The 26,607-nt window shown below is 45.0% G+C and overlaps 1 protein-coding gene across 1 annotated transcript; it reads left to right on the top strand.

The window, feature by feature from the left end:
* Positions 1 to 20: 20 nt before the first annotated feature.
* On the top strand, positions 21 to 24,736 carry MCM2 (minichromosome maintenance complex component 2). The gene is made up of 16 exons (XM_068252750.1): positions 21 to 117; positions 5,881 to 6,071; positions 7,156 to 7,325; positions 7,508 to 7,771; positions 7,857 to 8,076; positions 10,403 to 10,610; positions 12,298 to 12,432; positions 12,736 to 12,927; positions 13,016 to 13,109; positions 13,761 to 14,011; positions 16,755 to 16,881; positions 16,965 to 17,077; positions 17,958 to 18,200; positions 21,278 to 21,460; positions 21,595 to 21,750; positions 23,776 to 24,736. Exons 1-16 carry the CDS (start codon positions 112 to 114, stop codon positions 23,884 to 23,886), a joined length of 2,664 nt encoding a protein of 887 aa, XP_068108851.1. The 5' UTR covers positions 21 to 111; the 3' UTR covers positions 23,887 to 24,736.
* The last annotated feature ends 1,871 nt before the right edge of the window (positions 24,737 to 26,607 follow it).

Below are 26,607 nucleotides of genomic sequence, written 5' to 3'. Positions count from 1 at the left end.
AAATTTCGCGGGCTCTTGTTGGTCATGTGACATTTTCGCGCCAAGCCGGCATCTGTAGTGGTAGCAGGGTGCTTGTTGTGATCGGATTCTCCGTGCTAATAGATCATCATCATGGCGGTGAGTGCGGGGTGTCAGGGATAGTAGTAGTCTACCAGAACTGCACTTTAAATAGGGTATAGGGGGAGGTGGGCTGTTCTTCGGGAGTAGTTATTCTCTGGGCTGCCGAACAACAATACCCAGCATGTGCTGACTGTGCAGAGCAGCAAAGATGGTCATGCATGTAGCAAGCTGGTTGGTCAGGTATAACATAGTTACATAGTTATTTTGGTTGAAAAAAGACATACGTCCATCGACTTCAACCAGTACAAAGTACAACTCCAGCCTGCTCCCTCACATATCCCTGTTGATCCAGAGGAAAGCGAAAAAAACCCTTACAAGGCATAACAGTTCTATACACACGTTAGATTAAAGTCAGCAAACTCAGACAAGTGAGATCGCTCAGTTACACGGTAGAAAGAAATGACCAGTAGTTTAAATGATGCTTATTTCACATACAAGTATTTCAAAGGAATGTCATCTGACTGTGTTAGACTGATGTCATAGGTCAAATGCTTGCATGCTTTGGAATAACGTCATTTGAATGAAATTGTACGTGATGGCGTAGTGCCCGATATCTGTTCAATAGTCACCTAAATTGATGATCCAGTTGGTTCGGGCAGAATACATGTTATTGGTTGCTTGTTGTTTGGCTACATTTTTTTTATTACCTAATTGTCAAATACAGCGATATCTGTCGTTTGTAGATGTTTCGAACAATTTTTATCCAACATGCTTAGCTTTATGCTTGCACACAATGCAATTTTCCGTCAGAATGTCAAATCAATTATTTCTGACAGGTCCGATCTGATTTCCGTTCCATTTTTCAGATTTTTTTTTTTTTGGGATCACTTCTGTACAATCAAAAAAGATCAGAAAGCAGATTGGACTTTTCAGAACGAATCAATTACAGTCATTCTGACGGAAAATTGTAATATGTGTGTACTAAGCATTAAACTATTCCTCAAAGCATACACTACAGGAAACCTAAAGTCATTCAAATAAAAAGTTTAACTTAAATGTGGCTTCTACCGGTGCCCTGTATCCACCTTGTGCCCTCGCCGTGACAAACCAATCCTCTGGTCCCCCACAGTGACCCAGTGCGACTGCAGTACAAGAAAATATTGTACTGTGCAGGATACACCAGGCGACAGGAGCGCAATCGAGGATGTTTGCAGACATTGACTGGCTTGAGTCGCCAAAAATGAAATTAGGTTGCTGCAGGGGGACCTCACTTACTTGAGGCTTCCCCAAGCCCCCAGCCGTCCTGTCCTCCGTTCCGCTGCCGCCAGCTAGTTTTGTTACCGTCGACGGCAACTGCGGCCCGGGCTACGCAAAGCTTTCTTCGTTGTTGTGCTATTAGCGCAAGATGCTATTGCGGGCTGAAATGCGAAGAAAGCTTTGCGTAGCCTGGTGCGTGCAAGCTCAGTTGCTGTCAACTTGTAAGTTAATGGTAACAAAGCTAACTGGCGGTGGCAGAACGGAGGATCGTGCAGGACTGGCGTGCAACAGGATGGCTGCTGGGGTCTTGTGGAAGCCCCAGATAAGTGAAACTGTTTTTTTTTTTTTGAAAGTTTACAGTTCTGCTTTCAACTTTTTTTTTTTTTATTATGACTTTAGGTTCACTTTAATCTTCTGTCTACTTTTAACTGGTTGATGAAAACATGTATCCAGGAGCACCCACTTGATGCTCCGCAGTAGATGAGTGTGTGCCCAGATCCTCACCCTTGTACCACAGGGTCAAAGCAATCCACAGTCCACAAAGGATCGGCACCACACAGTATATGTATCAAATAGCTCTTAAACTTTTATTGCATATTGAAAGTTGACAGGCAGCGACAGCCCGCTGTTTCGGCCTGGGAGGCCTTTATCAAGTTGCCAAGAAATGTCAAATACATACAAATGTCACAAATCACCACTTATATATCAATAACTCCGCCCCTAAGGCGGATCACCCTAGTGCGTGCAGATGGGGTAACAGAACAAACTGCGGACCTGATGGGAGACTAAATGAGCATAAACATAACCACCCACTGGGAGTATACAAGATTTAAATTTAAAGTTTCAAACTCACCAATCAGGAGTCGGATCCACGGCAGAAACCGCCAGCTCCATCCACCCAGGACGGCTTGTATGTGCGCATCACGGACAGCGCGCCGCCGCTATGCAATCAGCGGCGGCGCCTGCTGTAAGCATTGCCGGTCATGTGACTAAACACATGGCCGGCTGCAACCAATCACCTGCGCCCAAGTCTTAGCCAATGGGGGACAGCCGGCCTCGGACCAATAGAGGCAGGGGGCGTGTCAGTGAGACGGAGACCCGGCCGGCACAGCTCAGTGACAGCCGGAGTGTCTCCTAGCAACTGAGAAACATAAACACATCACTCACCCAGCCAGCCTCACCGAGTTAAAGGTATTCTGCAGAGGATTACGAACTTATAATGCAGGTCTCCCCAAATGCACCTAAAAAGTATATAAAATATAAAAACACATATCAATAAAAGATAGATGTATCAATACATATATAGAGCAATATTTGCAAGCGGTTACCTAACAAAATACAATATAATAGCCTAGATAAATGTTAAATACAAAAGCTTAAATCACACTCCCTATTGAGTCCTGCTGGACCCATGGCCCCCAATCTCTTAATCCAGCCAGCCTCCTTCCTTAATAATTCCTTCTGGCGGTTGCCCCCTCGCCAATCATGGGGGACCCCGTCAATGGCCATAACCCTTAATTGTGAGACATTATGTTTACATACTGTAAAGTGTTCTGCAACCGACTGCTCAGTACTCTTACCCCTAATTGCTGTTTTGTGAGATGAAATGCGGTCCTTAAGGCGCTGAGTTGTCATCCCTACATAAATGTATCCACAGGGACACTTTAAGAGATAAATAACATATCGAGAGTCGCATGTATAGCGTCTCCTGATCTCATATTTGTTTCCTGTGGTGGGATGACAAAAATCTTTGCCACGGATCACGCTGTTACACATGTGGCATGTAAGACACGGACAAATTGCGAGTGAAAAAGAAAGATGTGTCTGGTGACCTTCCGGCTAATAGGGGCATGTATCCGTGTCTTACATGCCACATGTGTAACAGCGTGATCCGTGGCAAAGATTTTTGTCATCCCACCACAGGAAACAAATATGAGATCAGGAGACGCTATACATGCGACTCTCGATATGTTATTTATCTCTTAAAGTGTCCCTGTGGATACATTTATGTAGGGATGACAACTCAGCGCCTTAAGGACCGCATTTCATCTCACAAAACAGCAATTAGGGGTAAGAGTACTGAGCAGTCGGTTGCAGAACACTTTACAGTATATAAACATAATGTCTCACAATTAAGGGTTATGGCCATTGACGGGGTCCCCCATGATTGGCGAGGGGGCAACCGCCAGAAGGAATTATTAAGGAAGGAGGCTGGCTGGATTAAGAGATTGGGGGCCATGGGTCCAGCAGGACTCAATAGGGAGTGTGATTTAAGCTTTTGTATTTAACATTTATCTAGGCTATTATATTGTATTTTGTTAGGTAACCGCTTGCAAATATTGCTCTATATATGTATTGATACATCTATCTTTTATTGATATGTGTTTTTATATTTTATATACTTTTTAGGTGCATTTGGGGAGACCTGCATTATAAGTTCGTAATCCTCTGCAGAATACCTTTAACTCGGTGAGGCTGGCTGGGTGAGTGATGTGTTTATGTTTCTCAGTTGCTAGGAGACACTCCGGCTGTCACTGAGCTGTGCCGGCCGGGTCTCCGTCTCACTGACACGCCCCCTGCCTCTATTGGTCCGAGGCCGGCTGTCCCCCATTGGCTAAGACTTGGGCGCAGGTGATTGGTTGCAGCCGGCCATGTGTTTAGTCACATGACCGGCAATGCTTACAGCAGGCGCCGCCGCTGATTGCATAGCGGCGGCGCGCTGTCCGTGATGCGCACATACAAGCCGTCCTGGGTGGATGGAGCTGGCGGTTTCTGCCGTGGATCCGACTCCTGATTGGTGAGTTTGAAACTTTAAATTTAAATCTTGTATACTCCCAGTGGGTGGTTATGTTTATGCTCATTTAGTCTCCCATCAGGTCCGCAGTTTGTTCTGTTACCCCATCTGCACGCACTAGGGTGATCCGCCTTAGGGGCGGAGTTATTGATATATAAGTGGTGATTTGTGACATTTGTATGTATTTGACATTTCTTGGCAACTTGATAAAGGCCTCCCAGGCCGAAACAGCGGGCTGTCGCTGCCTGTCAACTTTCAATATGCAATAAAAGTTTAAGAGCTATTTGATACATATACTGTGTGGTGCCGATCCTTTGTGGACTGTGGATTACTTTTAACTGGTGTCTTTGTTGTTGTCTGTTCAAATTTCATTATAGAGGTGCAATTAGCTGGAGATGGGTGACTGTGTTTGCTGAATTTTTGGATACGTCCATAATAAAGGACTCTTTTTAGGACAACGTGCGGACCTTCTCCTCTTCTTCATTGTTGTTTTAAAGAGACTCCGTAACAAAAATTGCATCCTGTTTTTTAACATCCTACAAGTTCCAAAAGCTATTCTAATGTGTTCTGGCTTACTGCAGCACTTTGTACTATCACAGTCTCTGTAATAAATCAATGTATATTTCCCTTGTCAGACTTGTCAGCCTGTGTCTGGAAGGCTGCCAAGTTCTTCAGTGTTGTGGTTCTGCTATCACTCCCCCCTCAGGGGGGAAAGAAACACACAAAAGATCTCTTGAGATTCAAAAGGAATGCTGTATACAGCCTGCTTGTGTATGGATGTATTTTCTATGTGTGGACATACTGTACATCAACCTACTTCCTGTTTTGGTGGCCATTTTGTTTGTTTATAAACAAACTTTTTAAAACTGTTTTTAACCACTTTTAATGCGGCGGGGAGCGGCGAAATTGTGACAAAGGGGAATAGGAGATGTCCCCTAACGCACTGGTATGTTTACTTTTGTGCGATTTTAACAATACAGATTCTCTTTAAGGACTTGGCCATCCTGGTTCCAGCACTGTCCGTTTCTGTGTGAGCGGTGTTTCCGAGTGTTTTTCTACTATAGAGGTGCAATGTTAATGGTCAGCTGTAAATAAATAGCAGATGTGTGGTAGATTCTTTGCTTCACAGAAAGCAGAATTCACCAGGACTGAACCAAGACTTTGCATTGGGGGGCTGTTCAGATTCAGAATGCGGTGAAAGTCATCCCTCCAAATCTTGTCCTGCATGTTTCTGCTCGTCGACATGCATAAAACCTACCTTACTTCACATTCCAAGTAGGGATGGGATCTTCTAATCCAGTGTTTACCTTCACTGTCCTCAAGGCCCACCAACAGTGCGAGAGAGGATTCCCATTGGTCTGTTGCAATCCAGTGGGCGGCCCCATGCTTCTGCTGGAATTCCGATTTTTGTGTACCTGTGCTTCTTCCCTGTGGTGGATTTAAAGGGTGGTAGCAGCGGTGGACCTGAGGTGACAGGTGAGTAAACTGGCAAAACACATGCGGTGACCAACCTAGTGAATGGACACTGTCCGTTTTCTTAGGCTTCCACTGATTACTTTGGCATAAACTTCTCTGGCTGCCTTTCCTTATCCATAACCAGCAGGTCAGACCAGAAAGCACAAAAGTCCAGGAATTTCTCCAACAGGTCAGGATTGAGCACCTGTTTGTGTCCCTGTTGTAGATGATCCATCTCTTTCCATAGTAATTGGATGTCATCAGTATCTCTATCATGTATTCCTGAGACTTTGTTTTTTTTCCTTGTTTTACAGGATTCATCAGAGTCATTTGTAATTGCCACAAGCCCCCGATCAGGATCTAGACGTGCAGATGCACTCACATCCAGCCCTGGCCGGGACCTCCCACCTTTCGAGGATGAGTCTGAGAATATTTTGGGAGATGAGGGTCTCCCTGTTGAGGAGGAGGATGATGGGGAAGAACTCATTGGAGATGGAATGGAGAGGTTTGTTGAGTTTATAGAAACTGATGGGCGTAGCACCAGATTATTCTCTTTGGTCATTTTAAAGTGGTATGGGAAGATGAAAAGCAGAATTTGGTGTGCTTGATGCAGGTCACGTAAATACTTACTGCTGAGTGATCCTTCTTGTTGTTTAACCCCATGAGCCATAACCAACCAGGCCCCTCCATCTGCTACTGCCTCTTGAAGCTTATCCAAGCTCATGTTTGTTGCTTCCATGATATTATCTAGCCATCCTATTCTCTGCTGTCCCCCTTTGCCCTCGATCTTTCCCAGCCTCAGGGGGTTCTCCAATCGGGGCGGTACTTCCATGAAGCAATGTGAATCGTGTACTTCAGGGCGGAAGAAGGTAGAGGGCAACAAAGCGGCTCCCCTTCCCAAATGCCCCCCTCCTCGCACCCCCCTTCCCTAGATACGCGGCACCCCTTCACTCACCTGCCCTCAGCATTCCAGAGATGGCATCTCCATCCGCCCCTCCAGCGTCCTGAATCCATAGCAGCAGTACTTCATTTGACCTGTTACGTGCTGCCAGTTGACATGAGGTGCCGCTGTAGTCGAAGAGGAAGCATTTGTGCCTAGTGACCCAATTACTAATCTGCTGAGAGCGGGTAAGTGATGCGGCGCCAGTGCAGCACATACCCGGCATGCTGTGGACCAGCTGGGAGGAGATGCTGTCTTGGAGGAAGCAGAGGGAGATAGTGTAGTGCTTGCAATGCACAGCCCCATGTCTCTCCTGTTTGGTCCAGCTTGTTGATAATCCAAGGTGCAGTCCAGGCAAAAAAATGTTTTCGACATTTGTCTTAAAGCATAGCTAAGGATGTGTGGTATCTAAAGGGAATTGGCTATATGTTTCCTAATTTCTCCTTGAATTATTTATAAACTACTGGATCTTACTACTTTTCAGTGTTGGAGCCTAGAATGGGTCCTTGTCTGGTGACAGTGGTTTATCTGGCTCTGTGCTTCAGTGGAATGCTAGGTGAACAGCATTGCTTTGCGCACTTCCATGAGTCCAGAGGTCGACAGTTCTCCATCTTCCACTTTTTGTGTTTTAACTCCTTTTGTCTTTTAGGGATTATCGTCCCATCTCAGAGCTGGATATTTATGAGGCTGAAGGACTGGATGACGAAGATGTTGAGGATCTCACAGCCAGCCAGAGAGAAGCCGCAGAACAGGCGATGAGAATGCGAGATAGAGAAACGGGCCGGGATTTGGGCCGCATGCGCAGAGGACTGCTTTACGGTATGTTCTCGTACCTTGATTGGTTCTGTCCTACAGTTATGAACATGATCATTGTTATGGTTGGTTGTGTTTTAATATAGCAGTTCAGTAGTTGTTCAAGTGTTCAGTTTTGGCCCACATTTCAGTGTGTGAGTCGAGCTTGCCCTGCAGAATTGTTCAGTGAATGCTCCTTTTGATATTAGACAGTGATGACGAGGATGAAGATCGTCCTGCACGAAAGCGTCGGCTGGCTGAGCGCGCTGCTGAGGGTGCTGCAGAGGAGGATGAAGAAATGATAGAAAGTATTGAGAATCTTGAAGACATGAAGGGCTACTCCGTGAGAGAGTGGGTGTCCATGGCTGCCACTAGGCTCGAAATCTTCCACCGCTTCAAGAACTTCCTGAGAACACACGTTGATGAACATGGGCACAATGTCTTCAAGGAGAAGATCAGTGACATGTGCAAAGGTATGGTTATATAAGGCTGGTTGGTTGAAGGACACCTGCCTGTGGTCTGTACAGTTTCCAATGACACTTCTGCTGTTTTTTTTAGAAAACAAGGAGAGCCTGGTGGTGAACTATGAGGACCTGGCTGCCCGTGAGCATGTTTTGGCCTACTTTCTCCCAGAAGCCCCTGCAGAAATGTTGAAAATATTTGATGAAGCGGCGAAGGAGGTGGTTTTGGTAATGTACCCAAAGTATGACCGCATCGCCCGTGAGATCCATGTCCGCATCTCCAACCTCCCGTTGGTAGAAGAGCTGCGGTCTCTTAGGTGAGTTCATGGAAAAATAAATGTGTACATTGAGATTCAGTGACACCCAGTATCTTCTAAGTGTGTTTATTTTAGAGTACAATACTAAAAGTGGATTAGAAGCTGCATTAGGTACAATTATAAATCCTAGCAGCTGTTCCCCCAAATCTGGAAAAATGGACGCAGTAGCCATCTTTGCAAGAAGGGTGCCGCTAAAGGCTCTCATTACAAAAGCTGCGATTTGCTTCTTGCTATATAATGCAGCAAATTGTATAGCAGAAAGCCTTGGTGCACCTGCTATTTTATGGGACACTTGTGGATGCCTTGGAGTGTGGAGGGGAGTTAGACAACATTGGGGGCTGGTAAGTTAGGTGCTCTGGTGGTGGGAGGTTAAGTGTAAGGCGCCACCTGAGGTGGGGGGGATTAAGGGTAAGGCATAGGTGGAGGCCGGCTTAAGGGTTGGTTATTGGTAGTGGGAGGCTTTAAGTGTTGGGCATCGGTAGAAGGGGGGGGGGGGGTTATGTGAGAGCAGGGTTGGGTCATAGTAAAATATTGGAAAAAATTACCTTTTACATGAATGCGCTGCTCCCTCCATCCTGGAACATTGTAAACGCATTGTAGATGCCACATGTGATGCCCTCTTCCAATCACCAGTGTTTCCTTGAGGCTAAATGCAGATGCTAAGACTTCAAAGCAGATGCATCACCATTAACTGACATTACCAGATTGTGGGTACTTGTCTGCATAGCCTGACCCCACATAAATTATTCTAAAACATTGATGCTGTGGTTTACAAACCTCTCCCTTTGCCTTGCATAGGTAAATATCGCCTCTTGGTTTGGTCAACCAAAAAAACTAAGTTGGTGACTGGAAAATTGGAGGTCTTGTGTTTTAAAAAAAAAATAAAAAATTTAGGATTATAGGTGGATGTGGTTGTTGGACGGGAGTTTTTGTGTTGGGGACACATGTAACTCATTAAAGTGAAACTGGTGTGAAAAACTGAAATAAACAATTGTATCAATCCCCATCCTTCTACTCCCAAAATAACTTTATATCTCTATATCTATCTCTCTCTGTGAATATATGTCTTATATAGTTAACCTCTGGCTCTAGTAAACTCAGTTCCCAAGTCCCAAACATGCACCTGTATGAATATACAATGTTTCAAAATTATGAATAAAAAATTAAGTGAAGGTTTTAAGGCCCGTAGATCATGTTTAAATTGTATAAAACCTAAGTTTTAATTATGAACTTCATAAATACAAATATGTGACAGAATATAATATACACAGTCCTTATGCCATGTAATATCGTCAGGGCTGTGGAGTCGATACAAAAATCATGCAACTCCAACTCCTCAGTTTATGAAATTACTGACTCCGACTGCAAAATGCCCCGACTCCTTAGTCTAGTACTTACCAGGGCTGTGGATTTGGTACAAAAATTCCGACTCATCAGTTTATGAAACCTCTGACTCCGGGTACCCAAAATTACTCTGACTCCGATTCCACAGCCCTGGACCTCGTCCATAGCCTAACGCATGTTTTGCGGCTATAATTGTAGCTTCTTTGGATGCAAAGCGTCATATCAAAGGTCGTGGTTGTAGGAAATTAAAAACAAAGTATTTGTGCTACAATATAACTCCACATCTCAAATGCCCCTGGTGTAATTTCCATCTGATCAGCCAGGTTCCAATCAGATTGTAGCAACAGATTGCTTGTCAATGGTAATCACTGGAGGACTGATAATGAAATCCTCCAAGGGCCTCCAGCCCAGCTATGACCTACTACAGGACTCTGAAGACGGCCACACTATTTCTGACCCTTATTTTAACAGGACATTAGGATTTCATTATCAGTCCTGCAGTTATTACCATTTGACAAGCAGCCTTTGTCGATACAATCTAAGAACATGGCTGACCAGACAGAAATGAGAGAGAAGCTGTCGCTTGCTTACCTGAATGTTAACTGCTTTAGGGCCTTTTTCCACTACACGCAGATTCTGCATGCAGAAACCTGACTCCAATGAATGTCTATGGGCCTGTTTCCACTGAACACGATTTTTCTGATGTAGATTTCCCATAGGCATTCATTGGAGTCAGTTTTCTGCATGCAGAATCTGCGTGTAGTGGAAACAGACACTTAGGCAGAAAATGAAAAAAAAAAAAAAGGAACACAGCCTATTTATGTGCAAGCTTGGCAGTGTACATACACATGCCTATCTCATCAGGTCACTTGTCACCGCAGGTACCCTTTAAATAGCTTTGCTGTATAAATTCTGTCTGTCTTCAGTTTCCTTCCTGTGGAACCGCTCATAGGCTGACCTGATTCTTGCTTGTTCACAACAGGCAGCTGCATTTGAACCAGCTGATCCGCACTAGTGGAGTGGTCACTAGTTGTACTGGTGTCCTGCCTCAGCTTAGCATGGTGAAGTACAACTGTAATAAGTGTAACTTCATCCTGGGGCCCTTCTTCCAGTCCCAGAACCAGGAGGTGAAGCCGGGATCCTGTCCGGAGTGCCAGTCCCTCGGCCCATTCGAAATCAATATGGAGGAGGTTTGTCCTTATTAATTTTTTCCTTTCTTGCATGTTTCAAATGTTCAGGATTTCCCCCCAATAGTTTTATTCAACAATATTGTATAACAGTAATTTTCTAGCTGATATCTCTCATATGTATGCAATAAGTCAGAATAAACGTAAAGTAGACCGCTACAACCCCCTAGGCTTTGGCAGTGGTGATAGGCATAGCCTCCACAGGGCAGGGCACAGGTTCAGCAAGAAAGCCTGCAGTACACCATGGCGAAATGTATCCAGGCGACACAAGCAGAAAGGGCAGCTGATTCGTTTCAGACTAGCTGTGACGATGGTCCTGTGAGTCTGAAACGTGTCAGCTGTCCTTTATGCTTGTCGTTTGTGCTCAATAAAAGTTCCTGGCTACACAACGCCATGGTGTGTTGCGGGCTTTCTTGCTAAATCTGTATGCAATGGTTGAGTATAAAAATTACAGTGTATACTCGAATATAAGTCGACCCCATTATTTGACCCTCTTAAGCTGGAATTTTTTAAAGACTCAAGTATAAGTCTACCCAGAAAAGTTAATGGCTGCACTGCATACAGTATTATAGCCATCAACCCCTCCTGGCACCCAAGTGCAGCCATAAACTCCACCAGGCCCCTGCTCCCCTTATTGTGGTTTACCATGTCCACAAGTATCGGTTTCCCCTTTTCAAGTAGACCTGAACTCAGAACGTCCTCTCTGCAGTGTTTCTACTTCCTGATTCATGGAAGCAGACGTAGTGTTAACCTACTGTGCTTTCAAATGTGCTTATCTGCCATGGCAGTCAGGTGACACAGGGGAAAGATCAAATGACAACTTGTGAATTGACACTAATGAGGGGTAATTAAACACGATAAATCCAGCGCTGGACACTTGGGCGCAGCAGCGCAGGAGACTTGGGCGCAGCCGACGCCACCATAGGCCGTAATAGGAACTACGGCTATCGCAGGCACAGGGAGTAACTTCAGCGCCGTCAGAAGACTGATCTGAAGTTGCTTTTAAAACAATAATTCGGTTTCCAGCAATTGCTGGAAGCCGAATTATTTCATTCCCCCACTATCCATGTCGGCCTGGAGGGGGAATAGTAATTAACACGGCCCGGACTTGTGCGGCAGCAGGATCAGCCATATACTGGCTGTGTCCTGCGCCCAAGTCTCCGGCGCCGTTCTCTCTCGTACGCAATTAAACAGCCTAGACGCTCTAAATACATTCAGGGTGCATTTATCGGTTTTCCTTCTGTCTTGTGCAAGAGTTCAGGTCCCTTTTTGGGGATTCTCTGGGTCTTTATTTTCAAAAGCAGAAAATGGACTAGTCACAAAGCTGTTGGTTCTGTGTTATTTCTAACTACTGTAAGTGACAGTAATATGGGAGAAAAGTTATTTATAGCCCTTTACTCTGAAAGAAACCTACTTATTTGTATGTGCTTACATTTAACATTTTTTTTCGCAATAGTGGTTCTTTAAAAGTATGCAGCAACACTGTCCGTTCTTCTAGGCTTCCATTGATCTGTCTCAGGAAATAGCATGTCTTGCACTGCCTTCGGTTTTGCCCATTGGATAACTGATCCTATTGGCTAGCATAGGTTTACATGCCTGCTGATCCGTTCTGATACTTGTATTTCTATGACCTTAAACTGATTAACGTGCTTACTGGGATCATGATTCACCTTATTGTAATGTTTTGCAGACTGTGTATCAAAACTACCAGCGCATCACTATTCAGGAGAGCCCGGGAAAGGTGGCTGCTGGGAGACTGCCACGTTCCAAAGATGCCATCCTGCTGGCCGACTTGGTGGACAGCTGCAAGCCTGGAGATGAGATAGTAAGTGTGGGCAACTTGCTGCAATGTTTACCTGGACATCAGGCCAGCACAGTATACACTACAGATCTTCAGTGCAGAGATGGGAGCCTTTATCTGAAATCTGTTGATGGGCTAGTGATGCTGACTGTAGCTGCCATGGATGTCAGAAGGCATCTGAAGCCAACATTCACTTATCTACCTCTGGTTCATTTCCGATAAAGGCTCAGGCTTTGTACTGTCCATGTCTGAGGTCAGGAAGTTGCTTAATGGCTAAACGCTTCCATTCTTGAGTGAATCATCAATAATGGTATGCTCTGTATTTAGGAACTGACTGGCATTTATCACAACAATTACGATGGATCCCTCAATACCTCTAGCGGATTTCCTGTGTTCGCTACGGTCATCCTCGCCAATCACATCACTAAGAAAGATGACAAAGTCGCCGTAGGTGAGATGACCGATGAGGATGTTAAAGCCATTGTGGCTCTATCCAAAGATGAACGTATTGGGGAGAGGGTAAGCCTTGGCCATAACTGGCGCTGTTTGGTATGATTGTAGCACATATCGATATGCTCATTGCTATTTTTTTTTTCTCCCCCTGTAGATCTTTGCTAGCATTGCTCCATCCATCTATAGCCATGAAGATATCAAGAGAGGCCTGGCCCTGGCATTGTTTGGAGGAGAAGCGAAGAACCCAGGTGAGTAGCAGATCCTCGGTTGGTAATGTACACCTCACTTCCCTTGTAGGAGCCTCAGTGATTGGCTGAAAATCTCTTCAGCAGGAACATCACTTCTCCCTAAGGTAACGTTAGCAGGAATTGAAGGCTATTCAAGTCAGAGGTCAGACCAAAAACGGCTGCTACACTAAAGTATGCTGTGGCTCACAAGCAGCCAGTTTTTCTGGTTGCTGACTTTCTAGCTGGTAACCCGGTGCCCTTAGTGATTCTATCCGGTAATCTGCATCATAATAGTAGCATTCAGTTTTATGTAGACAATGGCAGCTTCCACGTGCCCTTTATGGTGGATGTACTTCAAATATAATGTTCAAATCACAAATTGAAGGTATGCTACATCTGTCCAACTTTGAGAGAGGCTATTTGCATGGTTTGCTAGAATCGTAACTGGAAATTGAAGCACAGGAGTGATTTGCTGCCCCTCCGTTTTCCAGCATATATTAAATTTTGACATGACAAAAATTAGTTGAATTTTCTTCTTTGATGGAGGGGAAAAAAGAGTGCAGTGGCACTACATTTGCATGGCTATTTTCAATTGAGTGGCAGAGGGAAAATTGTATGTATTTGGGTCTCTGAAGACTGAAAATTTATTGCACTTTTTTTCCACCCCGATAGGCGGAAAGCACAAAGTCCGAGGGGACATCAATGTTTTGCTGTGTGGTGACCCAGGAACAGCCAAATCTCAGTTTCTGAAGTATGTGGAGAAAGTATCAAGCAGAGCAGTCTTCACCACCGGCCAGGGAGCTTCTGCCGTGGGTCTGACCGCCTACGTCCAGCGCCACCCAGTCTCCAAGGAGTGGACGCTAGAGGCGGGAGCTCTGGTGCTGGCAGACAGAGGCGTGTGTTTAATCGATGAGTTTGACAAGGTAAGTACCTCTTACTTTTGGAATATTAAATGCAATTTCATCTCGCATTCCTTCCTGCGATACTCCTGAAGTCCCAGTGTGGTTTAGGTTCATGCATCTGGATTCCAGTAGTGGGCCGCCACATCACTGCAGCTGCCCAGCCTCCCACTGTCACGTTTGGGAAGGGTCACAGCCACTGATTTTCCCCCGGTCTCTATTGTCTGCTGCACAAATGCACATGATGTGGTTGGGAGGAATGGCAAATTTTGGTTGAGGGAATTCTTATGGGTTTTGGGAAGGAGGTGAAGTCAGGGCAGGGAAGCAAGTGGCTTCAAAGATGATTGTCCATTAATGGACACTTGAAGTAAGAGGGATATGGAGGCTACCATATTTATTTCCTTTTAAACGATACAAGTTGCCTGGCAGTCCTGCTGATCTCTGGCTGCAGTAGTCTGAATCGCACACCTGAAACCAGATTGCCAAGCCAGCTCATGAACCATAACCACCTAGGAGTTGCGTAAGGGGCTCAAAAGGACTAAAAAGCCCACTTACTATGCAAAACAGAAATTTGTCTTAAAGGATCGCTTACACGAATGAGGAAAAAAATTTAAAGTGGTTTATGCATAAACAGCCTTCTAAAATAGTGTGAAAAGTTAAAAAAAAAATGGTTTCATCAAAGCAACATGTAATCCTCAGTGTATGTAAACAATGACAGATGACGGACTGGGAGGCTAATCCATTTGTTAGGGGTGTTTTTTTGGTTTTTTTTGTTTTAACTTTCATTTCACAAACATAACTCCTGCCTACCTAATTTTCAGTGGTGTAATCCGATTGCAGTTACAGCTGTTATAATAATGGATGAGCTCAGGCTGAGCTCCTTGGTAGTTATTTATTGTAGTTTCACAGACGCAGGAGGACCCCTGCAGGAATGACTCAGGCAGTGGGCTTCTCAGTGAGCAGTCATGTGTTTACATTGTTGCCCGGCAACCAGACTCCCGGTCTGTGCAGAGAGGAATCTGTTATCAGCTGCTGGGAGAATCCGCCCCATCTACACCATAGAATTCTGTCTGATTCGATCCAATTTGATTTGATTCATTTATTCGATTCAATTCAAATGTCCAATTCATGATTCAATTCTATTCAATTTGCCATTGTTTTGCAATGACAAATTGAATCTAAGCATGAATCGGACATGTCAGATTGAATCGAATCAGACAAAGAATCATATGGTGTAGATGGGGCTGATTCTGGCTGATTCTCCCAGCAGCTAACAGATGACTCTGCACAGACCGGGAGTCTGGTTGTCGGCAACATGTAAACACATGACTGCTGACTGAGAAGCCCACTGCCTGAGTCATTCCTGCAGGGGTCCTGCGTCTGTGAAACTACAATAAATAACTACCAAGGAGCTCAGCCAATATTATAACAGCTGTAACGGCAACTCAGGACAGCAATGGATTACAATACTGAAAACTAGGTAGGCAGCAGTTATGTTTGTGAAGTGAAAGTAAAAAAAAAACCCTAACAAATGGATTAGCCTCCCAGTCCGTCATCAGTCAGTGTTTACATGCATTGAGAATTACATGTTGCTTTGAAACCATTCATTTAAAAAAAAAAAAAAAAAAAAAAAAAAACCTTTTCACACTATTTTAGGATGTTTAATAGTTTATGCATAAACCACTTTTATTTTTTTCCTCATTTGCGAAAGAGGTCCTTTAACTAACTAATAAGCTGACACATTATTGCATTCTGGCGGCTCTAGAGGTGTGTTTAGCTTTCAGGGACAACTGAGATTTGCATATTCAGCAGTGATGCATTGTGGGACACCTCAAATGCTCACTCCAACCTGAATAATCGCAAATATCGTCTGAGGAAGGCATGTTTCTGTTTGGCACTCTTTTGAAACAAGGATGCAACTATTCCAGGCAGAATCTGCATTCTTATTTAGTCTATGGCTAAAAGTATTAGGGCTTTTTCACATCAGACAACGCGAACAGGAGCCGTTCTCCTGCACGCGTTGTCTGCCTGCGGCGTGTCGTCGGGCATCTGCGGTGTGACGCAATCAGCGGCGGTAGCTGGTAATTAAACCCGACGGAAAACGCCGGCTCGCGGGTGCGTTGGAGGAAAAACTGCGCCCGGGTGCGTCGGAACCGCAACGCATCAAACGCAGAGTCGAGTGTGAAAGGTAAAATGAAAGTCTATGGACTTTCATCTTACCTTAACGCAAACGGCTGCCGTTTGCGTTAACGCACAAAGTCTGCCCTAATGTGAAAGAGCCCTCAGAGGCAGAGGAGCAGTAGGCCAGCCAGGCAATGTGCATTGTTTAAAAGTTAATAAATATGGTAGCATCCATCTTGGCTCTTTGTTTAGACCTGGACCGTATGTTATCTAACGTATCCTTCTGAATGTCAATATCTAGGTTTTTTGTTTGTTTTTCCTTCCTTACACTTCTGTTTTATCAGTATATTTTACAGTATAGCCTTGTTGGCGTAAAAGGCTTCAATAAAGTGGCAGCCTCCATCTCCCCCTCACATTTGGTGTCCTTTAAGATGGTGGGGTAACATTACTGTTAAAAAAAAAAAAAAAAAAAACCTCTCCCAGGAGGAGAGATATTGAGGTCTGAAGCCCTACATTGATTGAGAAGCACTTAAATTGCTGTACATTGGAAATTGTATATCGGGCAGTTAGGTCTTCTAGGCTGAGTTCTGAAGTAGTGTACTGAAGTGTATCGATTAGTGTTCTGAAGCATCTCCTCCTCTTGTAGATGAATGACCAGGACCGGACCAGTATCCATGAAGCTATGGAGCAGCAGAGTATCTCTATCTCCAAGGCTGGTATTGTCACCTCTCTGCAGGCTCGCTGCACAGTCATCGCTGCTGCTAACCCCATTGGTAATTCTCCTTCCACTTTATTATCTTGTCAGATATCCAGTCTAAACTCTCAGAAGTTAAACTCTTTCTTTCCTTTTGTTTAGGTGGCCGTTACGATCCATCCCTGACCTTCTCTGAGAACGTTGACCTAACAGAGCCCATCGTGTCTCGGTTTGACATTCTGTGTGTGGTGAGGGACACTGTGGATCCTGTGCAGGTAAGAGGCTCGTAAGCTTTTGTCCAGATATCAGGAGATGTACTTCTGTATTTCATCTAATACTGGCCTAAATTGTCACTATACGAGATTACTTTACCCTTATTTTCTTTTTTTTATAATACGCTCAAAAGACTGGGAAGGCTCATGGGATCCAACTCTTTTCCTCTTAGAGCGTTATCAGTGGTTTTTTTTTTTTTTTTTTTTTTTTTTTTTTTTTTTTGCCTGCCTTTGTTCCCCCCCTCCCCTCACTTAAGGGCTGAGTTCAAACTAGTGACTTTGAGGTAAACCCTTCTTTTGTCATCTGTGGCTGCAGCCAGATGCTGTAAGATGCATTGTTTGGTTAATACCTGTCAGGCATACATATAATGAAACTCATCCTCCTGCGCAAGTCCCGGTGGTGTTTACTATTCTCTTCCCCCCCCCCTTCCCCTCCAGGTCGCTGTGGATAGTGGGGAAAGATGTCATTTGACTTCCAGCTATTACTATTCCCTCTCCAGGTCACCATGGATAGTGAGGAAAAGATGTCATTCGTCTTCCAGCAATTCCTGGCGGCTGAATTAGCGTTTTTATAGTAATTTGTGCTCCATGTGACGGCACCCAAATTGTTCTCTGAGGGCCACATAGTTGTAATTCCTATTACAGCCTATGGTGGTGCCAGCTGCGCCCAAATCTCCTGCCCTGTTTTTACAGCACACCCGTCAGGCTGTGAGGCCTGTTCTGGAGACTGGAGCAGATCATGCTGAGTCGCTACACAGCTGCTGATTGGGTGCTTACAGTGCCATCCGCAGCATCTGCTTTCTACCATTCAAGAAAATTTGTTGAAGGTTTTTCCTCCCCCTCTAGATTAATGATCAGGTTACATAATTTATGACTATTTCAGGATGAAATGTTGGCACGCTTTGTGGTCGGCAGCCACATTAAACATCACCCGAGCAACAAGGATCTGGCCAATGGTGATTTAGAAGAAATTATTCTGCCCAACACGTTTGGGGTGGACCCCCTTCCTCAAGAAGTGCTGAAGAAATATATCATCTATGCGAAGGAAAAAGTCCGCCCTAAGCTGAACCAGATGGACCAGGACAAAGTGGCCAAGATGTACAGCGACCTCAGGAAGGAGTCTATGGTGAGTTGTCTGCTCTAGAGTTTAGTGTTAAAGGGTAAACACTGTTATGTCAGAAGAGAATAACCATTTCTAAAGTGGAGATAAGAGCTTCCAAAGTGCTAGCGCTGCAAATAGACACCCCCTTCATTTAGTGTGAAAATGGTTTTGCGTTCCTGTGAATGACATGTTAGCAATATAGTAGCTGAAGCTGGCCTGAATAACTTCTTTGCGGTTTGTATGGTGGAGAGGCTCTGAGACTATAGCTGCTCGTGCAGTATATGGGATGGCCAGCGCCAGGGGCGTAACTAGAAATCACTGGGCCCCCCTGCGAATATTTGGATGGGGCCCCCCCCCCATAGGTGCCAAATAATCGTAATGGGGCAGCGTTTCACTGTAAATTAATTGTAAAGTGGGCAGCACCAGTCACCAGAAAATAGTAACGTGAGCAGCAGTCACCAGAAAATTGTAACGTGGGCAGCATTCACCAGACAATCGTAATGTGAGCAGCGTTCACCAGAATATCGTAATGTGGGACAGAAAATCGTAATGTGGGCAGAGTTCACCAGAAAATTGTAACATGGACAGCATTCACCAGACAATCGTAACTTGGGCAGTGTTCACCAGAAAATCGTAATGTGGGCCAGAAAATCGTAATGTGGGCAGCGTTCACCAGAAAATCGTAACGTGGACAGCATTCACCAGACAATCGTAACGTGGGCAGTGTTCACCAGAAAATCATAATGTTGGCCAGAAAATCGCAATGTGGGCAGCAGTCACCAGAAAATTGCAATGTGGGCATCAGTCACCAGAAAATCCTAATGTGGGCAGCAGTCACCAGAATATCGTAATGTGGGCAGCAGTCACCAGAAAATCCTAATGTGGGCAGCAGTCAGTCACCAGAATGTCGTAATGTGGGCAGCAGACACCAGAAAATCCTAATGTGGGCAGCAGACACCAGAAAATCCTAATGTGGGCAGCAGTCACCAGAAAATCCTTATGTGGGCAGCAGTCACCAGAAAATCGCAATGTGGGCAGCAGTCACCAGAAAATCGCAATGTGGGCAGCAGTCACCAGAAAATCCTAATGTGGGCAGCAGTCACCAGAAAATCCTAATGTGGGCAGCATACACCAGAAAATCGCAATGTGGGCAGCAGACACCTGAAAATCGCAATGTGGGCAGCAGACACCTGAAAATCGCAATGTGGGCAGCAGACACCTGAAAATCGTAATGTGGGCAGCAGACACCTGAAAATCGTAATGTGGGCAGCAGACACCTGAAAATCGTAATGTGGGCAGCAGACACCTGAAAATCGTAATGAGGGCAGCAGACACCTGAAAATTGCAATGTGGGCAGCAGTGACCAGAAAATCGCAATGTGGGCAGCAGTGACCAGAAAATCGCAATGTGGGCAGCAGACACCAGAAAATCGCAATGTGGGCAGCAGACACCTGAAAATCGCAATGTGGGCAGCAGACACCTGAAAATCGTAATGTGGGCAGCAGACACCTGAAAATCGTAATGTGGGCAGCAGTGACCAGAAAATCACAATGTGGGCAGCAGACACCTGAAAATCACAATGTGGGCAGCAGTGACCAGAAAATCACAATGTGGGCAGCAGACACTAGAAAAAAAAAATGCACCTGTGAAAAAAAACAATTCACTTACCTGACAGAAGTCTTCTCCTCTCCCGGCATCTGGCTCGCAGCTCCCCGAGTCCTCTTGCAGCACATCTCCCGCGCTGACAGGCAGAGTGCAGGGCTACGGCAAGATGGCTGCCGAAGCCCTGTACTAGAGACACAAGTCTCCAGTGTAGGGCTTCTTCGGCGGCCATCTTGCCGTAGCCCTGCTCTGCCTGCCGGAGACTATGCAGGCTGCTGGAGCGGAGCTGCGGGGAATGAACTGGCGCAGTGTCTATTAGACGCTGCGGCCAGTTGAGCACCTTGCTGGGGGGTCCAGAGCAGCGCTCCCCCCACGCACAGTGAGCGGGCCCCAGAGCAGCCCCGGGCGGCAGGTCCCCCCCCTGCGGCTGAGAGAGTCGCATCCCCGGTAGGTACGCCGGTGGTGACAGCCTTTCCTCCTCCGGGCCCCTGACTTGCTAGGGGCCCCCCTGCAACTGCAGGGGCTGCAGGGTCTATTCCTACGCCCCTGGCCAGCGCCTGTTTCTTGAGGACCACATCTGCTTGAACACTTACTGTATGCCTGGGTGACCTTATTCTGTTGCTCATATTCCTATTTTATGTAAACTGAGCAGCTAATATTTTGCCCTCCACAAGAATCTTGTAATCCATTATTTTGTGTACTGTAGCTATTATGACTTCCACTAGATGGTGCTGAATCTTTTGTATGGAGTATACATAATTTACCTGTTGTACACTTCTTCCACTAGGTGGTGCTCCATTTCATGAAGACGTCTGCTGCATTAGTGATTCAGCTGTATTGTACTACTTTTTGCTAGAAGCGTGGACCCTCTTGGCTTGTTCGCACCTAGGGCATTTTGCATTTTATTTTTTTTGAGCGCTAGCGATTTTGAAAAACTCCCTAAAATACCTTGTTCAATGAATTCTTATGGGATAGTTCATATCCGCATGTTTCGGCTGCTTTCCGTTCACAAAAGCACTGCATTTACCGTTTTCGGGGTGATTTTGCTACAATGGAAGGTATATGAAAAGCGCAACACACACACAAATCACTTTATCTGGTGATTGCGTTCGCGCTTTTAAGAATACATTGCATTCTTTTCTGGGTCAGAGAGTTCGTTTCCTGACTTACGTCAGGAAGTGAAAAAACGGAATCGCTTTGCACAAAATCGTACAATGCAGTGGAGCGCTGGGAGTGGGGGGAGAGAGTTCAAAACTAAAATCGCTGCCGTCAGCAATTTCTGTTTTAGATATGAACAAAGCCTTAGACCTGCGGTTTCTCTAGTGTTTCCCGCTGTGGGTAATCACTAAAGTACCCCTCAACATGGATTTGTTACAAGTACAGCGTCACTGTGTATGAATGCTTTACAAACGTTTCCTTGTGTAGTATAAAAACTAAGTGTTTTTGTTTAGTTACTTGTCGTACTATTAATGCTTGTGCTGCCTTTATTTCCCTTGCAGGCCACCGGCAGCATACCCATTACTGTGCGACACATCGAGTCCATGATCCGTATGGCGGAGGCTCACGCACGCATGCACCTGCGGGATTACGTGGTGGAAGATGACGTCAATATGGCCATCAGAGTCATGCTGGAAAGTTTCATTGATACACAGAAATTCAGTGTCATGAGGAGCATGCGCAAGGTGAGCCTGTCGTTACAAGTTTTTTGTAGCGGTCTGCTGGGGAGCGGACTCTGTTGTATAGAGGTAAGGGGGAGGAATGGCGTTGGTATGCGTTTTTGATGATTTTCTATTTTATTTTTTTCCCTTTCGAGCAGACTTTTGCCAGATACTTGGCATTCAGAAGAGACAACAATGAGCTGCTGCTCTTCATACTGAAGCAACTGGTGGCCGAGCAGGTGACATACCAGAGGAACCGTTATGGAGCCCAGCAAGATGCCATAGAAGTATCTGAGAAGGATCTGGTGGACAAGGTGAGATGGAATTGTTGCTGCTCTGCACTTGTAAAATGACCATTGTTGTCCTTCAGCTGGACAGCTGCAACTGAGTCCCCTCACCTAACCGTTGTGAAACTCTGTACTCTATAAAGTGCTGCAGAGGATGTCGATGCCATATAAATACATAATAATATGGTAGGACCTTAAACTGACTATGGTAGGATTAGATTGTTAGATCATTTGACAGTTAGGAAAGGGGGACATATGAAATAGGGGGATGCATAGGGGGGGGGGGGGGGATAAAGAGGTAGAGGTACAAGACAGAGAGCCTGGTGGGAGAGGAGAAATGGCAGGAAGACCTCACCCGGACTGCAGGCATCACTAGTGCTGTTTGGCATGGACATGCTATTAAAAAAAAAAAAAAAAAAAAAAAAAAAAAAAAAAAAAAAGCCACTAAAATCTGATAAGAGGAAAGGGTCATGGGGGGAGACACCAGGGTTGGAAGGGGAGCTGGGAAGAGATAAGATTGCCTGCATTCAAGGTAATCTAAATTGCCTGGAGCATGCCTCTCTGCTCACTACAGAAGTCCGCTTTCAACACCTGTATCACTGGCTTCTGCAAGAGCAGACTGCTCTGCTTTATTGATTAATTACTCTGATCAGGATAAATAATCTTATCGTGTAGGGCACTCTGGTATTAAAGCAGCCAGTGCAAATGGCTACTAATGACAGGCAACTTCTAAAGCACTAAACACATCCTGCCACCTCTGCCTGCTAATGTCCGAGCTGCTTCACAGCAATCATTCTCTTTACTCACCCTGCTGCTATGCACATTCACTCCCTGCAGGCTATGTGTAAAAAGAAGGGAAATGCATTGCCCACATGACAGGACACGGAGGGGTGCTACAATCTAGTGCAGGAAGTAGTACAGTTCCCTGCACAGCCTGCTGCTTTTTTCCCGCATGTTGCCCAAACTATGAAACAAAGTCCCAGGTGGAAGAACAGTGGCTGGTCATTACAGTGGAACCTCTAGCCATGGCTACACCTGATGCTGTGAGAACCTGCAGCCTTATGGTAGAGAAACATGGACATTACCTTGCAAATCAGTTGTCAGTTTAGTTATAACTGACAGCAACTGATCTATTTCAATTCTGACAAGATCTCGTCAGATCTAGAAGGAATTGTTAGAATAAAATGGTGAGCTTCTGAGAGGAACTGATGGCGAGGCAAGTATGCAGTATTCATTTGCAGGTACAGCGTGTTTGTTTAACTTTGTTCAGGTTCACTTTAAAGTGTACCTGAAGCAAAATTGTAAGAAAAAAAATTGGATGCTTCTGTAGTGGGAAGGCTCTGGACAGTCCAAAAGCTTCCTAGGTCCACCGTTCCAGCACTTGACACCTCCACAACTATACGAAGGATGCCGTATTTATTTCCTTTTAAACAATACCAGTTGCTTGACATCCAGTTGATCTTTCTGGTCAGTGGGGTCTGAACCACACACCTGAAACAAGCATGCAGCTAATCTGGGCAGATTTGTCATAGACATCTGATCTGTAAGTGAAACTAATGTCTGTCTTTTTATTGTCCTAGCCCCAAATGTGCCAAGCCCAATTCCAGACATGACCCAGTCGTACTTGGCGAAAATAAAATGATTCTGCATCTTCACAAGTTTGCCTCAGGCAGCAAAAAGTCTAGAACCGGCTCTGACAAGGCCCCATGGCTGTTGGCCGGTTGTAGGTCTTGGATTTGTGCTGTACTGCAGGAGACATTGGCAGCGCTTCCAAACAGAGGCCGCACCTGAATTGACTATCTGCAATAGATGTGCAGAGCTCCACAATTGTGGACTAAAATACACAACCTGCATTCAAAACATTTGGATTTGTGCTGCCTAGACAAAGTAAAAGCCCTTTCGTACAATCCTAGCATGAGTGCTACGGCAGGGTCCTGTTCCACTCACTTCCTAGCCTCTGTTAACCTTATCTGAAGTCTGTTTATGGTTCACTGCTGGAATCTGCTTGTTACCGCATACAATACTCAAATCTTCCTCCTGTCTTCTTTGCAGGCTCGGCAGATTAACATCCACAACCTCTCGGCATTTTATGATAGCGACCTTTTCAAGATGAACAGATTTTCACACGACGTGAAGAAAAAGCTGATTATTCAGCAGTTCTGAGCTTTGGGGGACTGGAGGGATGTGGACATTGGCTTACTTGTGCCCTCACTGCAGACTGTGTTGTCTCCAGACCAATCATCACCTGCTCACCCAGCCTATGAACTGAGAAACGTGGGGATCACAGCTTTTGATGGTCATACAGTACAATACTGGGCTCATCACGTAGCTTTATGCCATGGTTGTATGGTAGTTTGGAGAACCCTGTGCCTTCTCTGTCCTCAGATGTCAACCTTCATTCTGCACCTTTCGTTGGAGCTCAGCTGAGATGTGAAGGTCAAGATGAGCTTTGAGCGGAGTGTGACTCTATGGAGACACTGTCGTGTGGCTTCCTGCTATTCTCTGGCATGTTCTGGACTCTCTGCACTTCCTTTGGAATCTAGATAGCAGCTGCTGGTTTAAATGCCCAATGCCGAGAAAGAAAATTAGTCTTGGATAGTCTGAAAGCATCTTTCTTCCTTTACATTCTTAATTGGTAGTGGGGTGGTTTGTTCTTTTACCATTCCCTTTTTGTCCCTGGTATCTCCACAGTTTTCATATGAATTCTGTAGATTGTGGGGACAGGAAGTGAAGACAGAAATAAAAACCTCCCAACTGAAGATTTGTTGGTCTTCTGGATAACTTGCCCACTTCCTGTTACAACAGGAAGTAAAGGAAAGTTTTCCACATGAAGCCATAGTTGGCAGTCAAAAAACCATACATTTGTAACATAACCTTTTTCCACATTATCTGACACATTTTTATTTTTTTCCTTGAAGTTGGACTAAAATACATAATGCAAAATTGATACTTTTGTGCTCATTTGTATATTTGTAGGAAGTAATTTCATGTATCGTTTTTCTAGTGAAATACAAGCAGTTTTCATATTGATGTCTGGACTGATTATTTGCAATTGATGTGAGCTTCACACCATTCATAGTAAAAACACTGCCATTATCTGATGGTGGATGATATGGCATTAAATATAATAATCAGACTTTTTTGTATAGCGCTTCTCTCCTGTTTGACTCAAAGTGCTCAAGAGCTGCTGCCAGAGTCTTGCAAAGGACACTTTACTAAATAGGTACTGCCGCTACTCAGAATTCAAACCCGGTCTCCCATGTCAGACGGTGCCCTTAACCAGTACACTGACTATCCACTATATGTGAGAGGGGCAGACATCACTTTGATCTGGAAGGGAAAGCTGACCCGTTGTGATGTTGAGCAGTGTGCACTACTCTGCTTTTGCATCTGTTAAGGGTGGGCCTTGATCTTTGGAACTTTACCAGGCATGACGTACAAGCCCTAGCGACACGTCAAACTAGATATCAATGAGATGAAAATCCAGATTGCATGAAGATTTAATGCAAACCGCATTCGGCTTGGGAACAGGGGATCAATTGAAATTGGCAGGAAGTACATTTGATTGGTCTAGTTCCAAACTGCAAACAGTTTCGGTTAAAGGGCTGGTGCACACCAAGAGCGCTTCTGAGCAGCACTTGGCTGCTGAAACCCTAAGCAGGTGTTCCCACAGCAGCAGTGTTCTCCCCAGAATTTTTTTCCAGTCGGGTGGCATAAAAAAGTAGCCGGGTGGGGTGAGATGAGAGAATGCAGGGCTGGTGCATCTGTGAGCAAATCTGCTTACAGCATAGGAGGTGAGCCAATGACAGCCGGGTGCTCACCAAAACTAGCCGAGTGGAGTAATCGACTGAGAGCCTGGGGAGAACACTGCGCAGTGTTGTGATTTTTGTAAAATTGCTAACACTGTGCAATGTAGCATTTTTGAGCTTTTCAGCTTGAATGAATGAGCAAAAACGCTCATTCATTCAAAAATCGCTTCACAAAATGGATATCCCTAAGGGCCCTTTTCCACCAGCGCAAACGTTTGCGTTTGCGCTGGCTGAATCGCAAAAACGCAAAGCGCTAGCGATTTTACAATCGCTACGGTTTGCTTTTTAACATAGGAATCGCGGTAGGTCATTTCCACTACCGCGATTCGTTTTTGCCGGGAACGCGAACGCGCGGTGGGGCGATATTTGCCGCGATTTTGCTATGCAGTGCATAGCATAGCAAAATCGCGGCCGCGAACGTCGGAATCGCCGGTAATTGCGATTCAGCAATCGCTAGCGTTCAGCGTGAATGCTAGCAATTGCTAGTGGAAAAGGGCCCTAAGCGCTAGTGATTTTGGTGTGCACTAGCATAAAGTCGCATGCTAGTTAGAATTATTTGAATCTCATGGAACATCTGTACTGAAGTTATAACACCACCTTACACACCATTCACTCTTCCTAAAATTCTATTCTTTGCATATTAACCTTAGAGGGACCCTGAGGAGGAAAATAATAATAATAATAATCCGAACATTTGTATAGCGCTTTTCTCCTGTCTGACTCAAAGCGCTCAAGAGCTGCAGCCACTGGGATGCGCTCAAGAGGCCACCCTGCAGTGTTAGGGAGTCTTGCCTTGAACTCCTTACTGAATTTTGAGTACTTGACCTAGCCAGGATTCGAACCCTGGTCTCCCATGTCAAAGGCAGAGCCCTTAACCAGTACTCTATTCAGCCACTGCTGCAAAATAAGACCACTATCATGAAAAATGTTAAAATTGGTAATACATATGTATAAGATGTACAGTTCTCTTGAAGTAAAATGCACTATAAATCAATTTTTCTTCTATGTTGCTGTCGCCTACAGTAAGCAGTAAAAATCTGACAGGTTTTGGACTAGTTTATTCTAAAGGGGATTC

The sequence above is a fragment of the Hyperolius riggenbachi genome, chromosome 9 (assembly GCF_040937935.1).
Source record: "Hyperolius riggenbachi isolate aHypRig1 chromosome 9, aHypRig1.pri, whole genome shotgun sequence".
Classification (NCBI taxonomy): domain Eukaryota; kingdom Metazoa; phylum Chordata; class Amphibia; order Anura; family Hyperoliidae; genus Hyperolius; species Hyperolius riggenbachi.
Note: the sequence above shows the minus strand (reverse complement) of the source record. Positions and strands in the feature narration are given on the sequence as shown.